Source organism: Colobus angolensis, unplaced genomic scaffold, assembly GCF_000951035.1.
Source record: "Colobus angolensis palliatus isolate OR3802 unplaced genomic scaffold, Cang.pa_1.0 Scaffold303, whole genome shotgun sequence".
NCBI lineage: Eukaryota > Metazoa > Chordata > Mammalia > Primates > Cercopithecidae > Colobus > Colobus angolensis.
In genome coordinates this window covers 75,560-85,436 of record NW_012116300.1, presented here as the reverse complement: position 1 = coordinate 85,436, position 9,877 = coordinate 75,560, and the positions used below count along the sequence as shown (strand labels likewise).

General features: G+C 45.1%; 1 protein-coding gene across 1 annotated transcript in view; it reads right to left on the bottom strand.

Annotated features, from left to right (window-relative positions):
• The window catches only part of CREBBP (CREB binding protein), an 89,401-nt gene that overhangs the window by 57,522 nt on the left and 22,002 nt on the right, over positions 1-9,877 (bottom strand). The window contains exons 11-13 of the mRNA XM_011950177.1: positions 6,839-7,255; positions 5,497-5,676; positions 4,065-4,254 (exon numbers count right to left, since the gene is read on the bottom strand). Coding sequence (XP_011805567.1) covers positions 4,065-4,254; positions 5,497-5,676; positions 6,839-7,255 — 787 coding nt within the window. The remainder of the gene's footprint in view (positions 1-4,064; positions 4,255-5,496; positions 5,677-6,838; positions 7,256-9,877) is intronic.

The following is a 9,877-nucleotide window of genomic DNA, read 5'->3' as shown; positions in this document are numbered from 1 at the left end:
GCGCCACCACGCCCAACTAATTTTTGTATCTTTAGTAGAGACAGGGTTTCGTCATGCTGGCCAGGCTGGTCTGGAATGCCTGAGCTCAGGTGATCTGCCCGCCTTGGCCTCCCAAAGTGCTGGGGTTACAGGTGTGAGCCCCGCGCCCGGCCTGAAACAACTTCTACAACACTAGATCATCATTTGCCTTTTGCACTACGTCAGACATCTGCACAGATGGGAAAAAGCAATCTTTTTTTTTTGAGATGGAGTCTCACTCCATTGCCCAGGCTGCAGTGCAGTGGCGTGATCTCGGCTCACTGCAATCTGCGCCTCCTGGGTTCAAGTGATTCTCCTGCCTCAGACTCCTGAGTAGCTAGCTGGGACTACAGGTGAATGCTGCCACATCTGGCTAAAAAGCAAAAGCAAAGGAAAAGAAAGCCAACATCGTCAAACTCTATTGTTATCATACACTGCTGCTGCTGTACAGTCCCAAGAAAAAAATACCAGCCATGCTTAAGAAAATTTGTTTAAAAAAAAATTTTTTTTTTTTTTGTAGAGATGGGTTCTTGCTATGTTGCCCAGGATGGTTTGAACTCCTGGCCTCAAGTATCCCTCCTGCCTTAGCCTCCCAAAGTCCTTGGATTACGGGCATGAGCCACTGCTTCCAGCCAAGAAAAAGTATTCTTTATTTTTGAGACAGGTTCTCACTCTCTCATTCAGGCTAGAATGCACTGGCACAATCATGGTTCACTGCAGCCTCAACCTCCTGGGCTCAAGCAATCCTCCCACCTCAGCCTCCTGAGCCACTGGGACCACAGGTGCACTACCACACCTGGCTAGTTTTTAAATTGTTTTATAGAGACAGGGTCTTACTATATTGCCCAGGCTGGTCTTGAACTCCTGGCTGTAAGTGATCCTCCTGTCTTGGCCTCCCAAAGAGCTGGGATTATAGGTGGGAGCCACTGTACCCACTCATTTCTTAGTTAATTTATTTGTGAGATAGGGCCTTGCTCTGTTGTCCAGGTTGGAGTCCAACAGTGCCATCACAGCTTGCTGTAGCCTTGGACCCCTGAGCTCAAGTGATCCTGCTGCCTCAGCCTCCTAAGTAGCCAGGACTACAGGCATGCACCACCACACTTGGCTAATTTTTAATTTTTGCAGAGACAGGGTCTTACTATGTTGCTCAGGCTGGTCTTGAACTCCTGGCTTCAAGTGATCCTCCCACTTTGGCCTTCCAAAGTGCTGAGATTACAGACGTGAGCTACCACACCTGGCCGAAAAACTATTCTTGATAAGGTGGTAAGAAGTATTCCTTGTATTAAAGCTCAGCCTTTGGTACATCTTTTTCTTTTTTTTTTTTTGAAATGGAGTCTCACTCTGTCGCCCAGGCTGGAGTGCAGTGGCGCGATCTCGGCTCACTGCAAGCTCTGCCTCCCGGGTTCACGCCATTCTCCTGCTTCAGTCTCCCGAGTAGCTGGGACTACAGGCGCCTGCCACCAAGCCTGGCTAATTTTTTGTATTTTGTTTAGTAGAGACGTGGTTACACCGTGTTAGCCAGGATGGTCTTGATCTCCTGACTTCGTGATCCGCCCACCTCAGCCTCCCAAAATGCTGGCATTACAGGCGTGAGCCACCGCGCCCGGCCTCCTGATACATGTCTTTTAGTCTGTGTGATGAAATATTCAGTGTATCTCATCATACAGAATAAAAGATGTCTGCTGCATATGCACAGTGGCCACATTAGGAGGCAGTACTTGGCCAAGTGTTGGAATTTACAGCTGAAGTAGCTGCTTGCCCTCATGGACCCCTTAAAACTTTCAAGAATGACTGAGAGATAAGCTATAGTTACTAACTCTAGTTATATGTCAGACATTTTCTCAGAAATGAACAAAGAGGGCCAGTTGCTTCAAGGACAACTGACAAAATTTGTTGCCAATGATAAAATTTGGACTTTCATTAAAAAATCAAATGTTTTGGAAAACTTGTACACGGGCTTGACATCGTCTCAAAATTTATTATTACTATTACTTTTTGAGACAGGGCCTCACTCTGTCACCCAGGCTGGAGTACAGTGGCATGATCATGGCTCACTGCATCTTTGACCTCCCAGGCTCAGGTGATTCTCCCACATCAACATCTTGAGTAGCTGAAGCTACAGGCATGCACTACCCATGCCCAGCTAATTTCTTTTTTTTTTTTTATAGAGATTAGGTTTCGCCATGTTGCCTAGGCTGGTCTTGAACTCCTGAGCTCCAGGCTAGAGTGCAGTGGTGCAATCATAGACCCTGAATTCCTGGGCTCAAGCAAACTTTCCCCCTCAGCCTCCCAAAATGCTGAGATTACAGGCGTGAACCACCATACACGCCCTGCTTTTCAAAGTTGGTAAGACTTGTTTGAAGAGACTGATGGTGGTATTAACAAATGTGATTTTTTTTTGACACTGTATAGTGAAATATGTTAACATATGGAAAATCTGCAGAACTTAGTGTCAATTGAAAAAAAAAATAATGCAAGCACAAACCATCCATTCCAAGTACAAGATGGATCAATGGATTCTAATGTCACAGAGTATGAAAAATCCAGTGCTACAGATTCTGGTTCAATGTCGTAACTAACCTTTAAGAAATTTTCACTGGTTTAATTTTGGTATAGTATCAAAGACTACCCATAATCAGCTGAAAGGGCTATGAAAATACTTCTCCCTTTACCAACTACAGGATTTTCTTGATACACTTCAACCAAAATAACCAATCACACGACACAGTAAATGCAAAGGCAGATGCCCTTAATAACATCATTATTCTTACTTATTTTTGTTTTGGAAAAATTATTTTTCATATAAATGTTTTCTATGGGTGCCATGTAACAGACTATTTTAAATGAACTAAATATTTAAAATTGTTTCTCTTTTCTTTTGAGACAATAATCTTACTTTGTCTCCTAGGCTAGAGTGCAGTGATATGATCTGGACTCACTGCAGCCTCAAACTCACAGGCTCAGGTGATCCTGCCGCTTCCACTTCTCAAGTAGCGTGCACCACCACACTTAGCTAATTTTATTTTATTTTTGTAGAGATGGAGTCTTGCTATGTTGCTCAGGCTGGTTTTGAATTTCCGGCATCAAGCAAAACTCCCATCAAGGCCTCCCAAAGTGCTGGGATTACAGGTGTGAGCCACTGTACTCAAATTTCTCAACTTTAATTTCCAACAGAGTAAGCAATGATAGATCGTCCACACAAACAACAACTCTCTGGGGCCTCAATTCTAAGAGCATGAAGAGCCCTCAGATTCACTGTACTCCACACTCTCGAGGGTCCCTTCCAGCCGCAGAGTAACACGGTCTCAGTCTCTACCAGTTCTCTGCAATCTTTCCCAAAAGTGTCATCGGCAGCCTTGGACTTTCTGAGTCCCAACTCCCATTTCTAAGGTTCACTTGACAATTTTCTGATACCTTGTTATCTCTTTACTTTGGATACATCTCAAATGGATTCCATCCAACTTCCACTGTGAGGCGGGCTTATCCCACACATCTCAGACCCCAAAGTTGCCTAACCTACCCCTCCCCATGTCTCCCTACACGGGGTCCCTAGGCGCCACCCTGCCCCTCACTCTGCATGCTCAGCGTCCTCACTGCACCAGCAGAAAACTGCCTCCAGCTCACCCCTTGGTTGTCATAATGATCATTTTCCTTACATTATGGCTTTTTTGGTTATTTTTCTACTCACATACATCACTGGTTCTTTATACTTTTATGAGTAAAGCCAAGCTTCTTAGCCTGCTCAAGGACCCAGACACATTTCAACCCCGGCCACTGCCAGTACAATCTCAGAAGACAGCTCTGCAGCCAGGGTGGCCTCAGAGCCGTAGCTCATCTCTCACTCCTACCATGAGCCCCACAGGCACAGGGCTGGGGTCCTGCTCAGCCTCAGTATTTCTGCAAGGGGAAGTCTGCGGAATGGCAGGCAAAAAAGGTAAAAGGGCAGATAGAATTATGTTTCTACTTTAGCTTCTAATCGTCCACATGGAATCCCAACACTGTGGAAAAGCAGCATGGTTTAATAAGGTAATGAATAAACAGCCTACTTTTTTTGCGTGGCTGCGAAGGAGATGTTGACTGAGAGGCTGTGCCGTTAGTGCTACTCTCTTCTTCCTCTTTAACTTCTACTTTCACTTCAGGTTTCTTTTCATCCACTTCCATTGGTTCTGATTTCTGCTCTGCTGGGTCTGTTTCTTCTTTAACTTGGGAAGCTCCTTGCAAATCCTCCTCCATCATCTTGAGAAAAACATTACAGATAACATACGAATATTAAACACTTTTATGTTACTTCAGCCTCACTGGAAGGCTCTTACAAGCCTAAGATGGGTTTGTTAAAACTTTCCTCTAGTCAGAGTTGCATTTATGATTCCTCTTCTCTTTCAGAAGAAGAAATAAAGTACTTGGTGTTCATTAAGTCACTTCAATACAGAGTCAGTGCAATTATGGTCCTAAATTTAAAAGTGATTTTCTTTTTATTTTTGAGATGGAGTCTGACACCCAGGCTGGAGTGCAGTGGCATGATCTTCGCTCACTGCAACCTCCGCCTCCTGGCTTCAAGCAATTCTCCTGCCCTAGCCTCCCGAGTAGCTGGGATTACAGGTGCGTGTCAACACGCTTGGTTAATTTTTTGTATTTTTGGTAGAGATGGGGTTTCACCACGTTGGCCAGGCTGGTCTCAAACTCCTGACCTCAAGTGATCCACCCGCCTCGGCCTCCCAAAGTGCTGGGATTACAGGCATGAGCCACAATGCCCAGTCTAATTTAAAAGTTTTTAAATGTAAAAGTGCTTTAAAAATTGCACATACTCAGATATTTCTTAATTTGGAATAAGAATCTCCTTGAAAGCTGGGGCAGGGACCAAAAGTCCTTTTCAGAGGCAGGAGGTGTGGTATGAGACAGGAAGGAGCACTGGGGACTGTGGCTAACTGGAGAACCCACCACGGTTGGTGTTTACAACCAGACTGTTGTCACACAGGGATGCAGGCACAATGCTGAAAGCATCTCATTTTTCAAGAAAAGTCAGAAATCTAGAGTTTTATTTGCAATTTCCTGATTTTTAAGGTATTGTGTGGGCCAAACACATTTACAGGCTGGATCCAGCCCACGGTCTGCCAGTTTTCAGCTTCTGCCATAGGTTAATTAGTAAATGAATCCACCACCCCTTCTGTAGTCTACCTCTGCAGAACTAGAAATGAACGGAGGACATCAAATAAAAGGCTGTTGGATGATTCAAATATTTCAAATATAGGCCAGTATTCTTCATTTCTGGCAAAATAAACCCACCTCTCACATTTAAAAATGAAAAAACCAAGCAGTTTTAAATCAGTTTCCTACGTACTGAACCCTGAATCCACATTAAACCAGAATATTTTAACTGAAGTCGGGGATACCCATGGCAGGCTCCAAGCCTCGCCCAAGGACACCTGGCGGAAGTTGCGACACACAGCCATCAACACATTCCTAGGGAGCGGCACCCACCTCAGACCTGGGCTCCCCTTTGGATTCACCAGGACCGGGCTCAGTGTCCTCCGTCTGGGTCTCCGCCTTCATTTCTAGCACAGGTACGTCAGGTCCTGGCTGCTGGGAATTGGTTTCTGCACTGGCCACCGAGGAGGGGGTAGGGACCCTGTTATCAATGCTGGCTGCTGCCTGGGAAAGCTGTGAAAAAACCAAAAGCACTGACTTCAGTAAGCAAGGCAACATAAATGATCTTCAACTATGCTGCTCATGCAACCTACAATTTCCCGTTAAGACTTCTCAATACTGATCCAGCAGGTGGCCTTCTGTGAAACCGAAGAACGGAGGTTAAAGTAGGAACGAGTTCTAGAGGGAGGGAACAGCAGCCAGAGGCACAACTCGGGTCTTGCCACAAAGGCAGAGGAAACAGCAGAGCTTTTCAAACTTTGATATAAAATTATTTTCTTGAAGTTTTCTAGCTAAATCATGAAACTTCATAGTTTGAAATTAATTCCCTTCAATACGGTGGTTAACGTGTATGGTAAAAGGCTGAATTATGAATGTCTAAGCACATCTGAAGGGAGGGAAATCAAGCGCCTACCCAAAGCCAGAGTGTTACCCAACCTGTGTGAACGATAGGAACACGGGTACTGGGGGAGTAAATGAACATTACAAGAAGGAACCACTAAAAGAATTCCTAACTTGCAAATTCTCACTCAATGGAGTTGTTTTTTTTTTTTGAGACGGAGTCTCACTCTGTCACCTAGGCTGGAGTGCAACGGCATGATCTCGGCTCAATACAATTTCTGCCTCCTAGGCTCAGGCGATTCTCCCGCCTCAGCCTCCTGAGTAGCTGGGAATACAGGCACCCACCATCATGCCTGGCTAATTCTTGTGGAGGCAAGGTTTCACAATTTTGGCCAGGCTGGTCTCGAACTCCTGACCTCCGGTGATCCACTGTGCCCAGCCTCAATGGAGTTTTAAGTAAACAAACAAAAGATGACAATGCCTCGCTCTGTAGCCCAGGCTAGAGTACAGTGGCGTGATCTTGGCTCACTGTAACCTGCACCTGCTAGGCTCAAGTGATCTTCCCACCTAAGCCTTCTGAGTGGCTAGGAATACAGGTACACACTACCATGCTTGTCTAGTTAAAATTTTTTTTTTTTTTTGTAGAGACAAGGTCTCACTATGTTGCCCAGGCTGGTCGTGAACTCATGGGCTCAAGCGATTCTCCCACCTTGTCCTCCCAAGGGGCTGAAATTACAGGTGTGAACCACTGCACCTGGACTGACAAGACAATTTTTATGGGAAAATTATCTTCTAAGAGTCTTGACCCAAAAACAGCAGACAGAGAGAGGCTTACCGGTGTGCCAGGAGGCTGGGCGTGCACAGGCGTCGGCTGTTGCTGTGACGACTGAGGGGTAGCCACAGACGGGGGCTGAACTGGGGTTTGAGGCTGCGGGGTCACCTGGGCCTGGGCTGCTGCTTGGACTGTAGGGGTGCTCTGCGTTTGGGTAGCACTGGGCACTGAGCCAGGAGTCGGGGTGGGAGTCTGCCCGGAAGACGACACAGGAGTTGATGGCTGAGTGGGAGCTGCTGGCTGGGGAGGAGTCATCCCAGGCGCTGTTGTGTGCTGGAGAGACGGCATGCCAGCAGCCGTGGAAGCAGGAGGCGGTGTTGGGTGCAATGGTGACTGTGTCACTGGAGGGCAAGGCAGCTGGCTGGCCTGAGGCCCCAGCATGTTGAGAGGGTTAGGAAGAGCAGCACCAGGCACCTGTCCCTACCAGAAATGGACAGAGTATGTTAAAGTTTATTTCCCATGTTTGAAAATGTGACAAAACATTTGAAAAATTAAATGTAAATAAATTTCTTTTTAAATGTAAATAAATTCTTTTTCTTGTTTTTTTCGAGACAGAGTTTCACTCTTGTCACCAGGCTGGAATACAATGGTGCTATCTTGGCTCACTGCAGCCTCCGTCTCCCGGGTTCAAGCAATTCTCCTTTCTCAGATTTTTGAGTAGCAGGGATTACAGGTGCCCACCACCATGCCCGGCTAATTTTTGTATGTGTATTTTTATTTTTAAATATTTATTTATTTATTTATTTATTTATTTTTTGAGACTCCGCTCTGTCATCCAGGCTGGAGTGCAGTGGTGCAATCTCGGCTCACTGCAAGCTCCGCCTCCTGGGTTCACGCCATTCTCCTGCCTCAGCCTCCCGAGTAGCTGGGACTACAGGCGCCCGCCACCACGCCCAGCTAATTTTTTGTATTTTTAGTAGAGACGGGGTTTCCCATGTTAGCCAGGATGATCTCGATCTCCTGATCTCGTGATCTGCCCGCCTCAGACTCCCAAAGTGCTGGGATTACAGGCATAAGCCACCTAATTTTGTATTTTTAGTACACATGGGGTTTCGCCATCTTGGCCAGGCTGGTCTTGAAGTCCTGACCTCAAGTGTTCCTCCCACCTCCGCCTCCCAAAGTGCTGGGATTACAGGGGTGAGCCACTGCGCACAGCCAAATGCATTGGAATTTAATCACATTTTCTTGGGAGTATTCTGTTTGTGAAAATTCATTGAGCTATACACTTGTAACGTGCACTCCTCAACAATGATAAAACTATACACATTTCTTATAGTCTGATTTATATAATTAAAATAACCATTGAAACTTATGGCTTAAACAAATACATCTACAGCAGTCCCCTCATATCCACTTGGATACACTCCAAGACCTCCATTCTTGGAATGCCTGAAACTGCAGATAGTACGGAACCTACTATTTACCACGATTTTTTGGATCTGACAACCAAGGTGGACACTCAGTGACTAACAGGCGGGTAGTGTCTACAGTGTGGAAATGCTGGACAAATAAATGATTCATATCTCTGGTGGCACAGAGCGGATGGTGAGGGAGTTCATCATGCAACTTGGAATGGCATTCAAGTTAAAATCTTTTTTTTTTTTTTTTTTTTTTAAAAGACAATCTCTCTCTGTCAGCCAGGCTGGAGTGCAATGGCATGATCTTGGCTCACTGCAACCTCCACCTCCCGGGTTCAAACGATTCTCCTGCCTCAGCCTCTTCAGCAGCTGGGATTACAGGCATGCACCACCATGCCTGGCTAATTAATTTAACACGTATGAATTATTTATTCCCAGAATTTTCCATTTAATATTTTTGGACCACAGTTGACCCCAGGTAACTGAAACCTCAGAAGGTGAAAAGGCAGATCAGGGGGCTACCGTACATTGACCCAGCCTGTAAGCTTCATGTTCTATAACATGTAACAAGTATTCTTTAACATTTTCTAAGCTTAGCTTAGAAAAACGTATTTTTTTTTTTTAAGTTGCTTCCTCCCTGGAGACTATAAAATAAATAAAAATAAGAAAAAAAGTTATTGACCATAAATATATACATCCATAAGTACCCTTAACAATTAAAAATTAAAAAACATTCTCTCTGAAACAGACACACACACACACACTTAGTTACTGAAAGAGAACTGTTCCAGTGTAGTGGTTCTATACTGCGCAGACACTTCAGAATTATTTGTGAACATTTTAAAAATGATTCTGAATCAATGTTCTAGAGCAGGGGTTGGCAAAATACCAGGGCCAAACACACCGAGCTGCTTGTTTCTGTAAATAAAGCTTTATTGGCACACAGCCACTTCATTTATGTACCATGGCAGCTTCTGCACTGCAAGAACAGAAGTAAATGAAAACCAAGACTGAATAACCTGCAAAGCTGAAAATATTTAGTATCTGGCCTTTTACATGATGTTTGCTGATCCTTGTTCTAGAGCAATGAAATGTTACGGAAAATTAAGATTATTTAGTGAGGAAATCTAACATATAATAATGACTTACGCTGCATTATTTCACATTAAAAACTCAAAACAAGGCTGGGTGCAGCAGCTTACTTACGCCTGTAATCCCAGCACTTTGGGAGGCCGAGATGGATGGATTACCTGAGGTCAGGAGATCGAGATCAGTCTGGCCAACATGGTGAAACCCTGTCTCTACTAAACACACACACACACACACACAAATTAGCTGGGTGTGGTGGCGCGTGTCTGTAATCCCAGGCACTTGGCAGCCTTAGGCAGGAGAATCGCTTGAACCTGCGGCTCTGAATCTGCGGAGATTACAAAGCCGAGATCGCACCACCGCACCCCAGCCTGGACAACAGAGCGAGACCCTGTCTCAAACAAAACAAAACAAAACAACAAACTTAAAACAACAATTTTATCTTTTAGGGAGGATTCGGTCTGTTTTATTTAGTTATTTATTTTTTTTGAGACGCAGTCTCGCTCTGTCGCCCAGGCTGGAGTGCAGTGGCCGGATCTCAGCTCACTGCAAGCTCCGCCTCCTGGATTTACACCATTCTCCTGCCTCAGCCTCC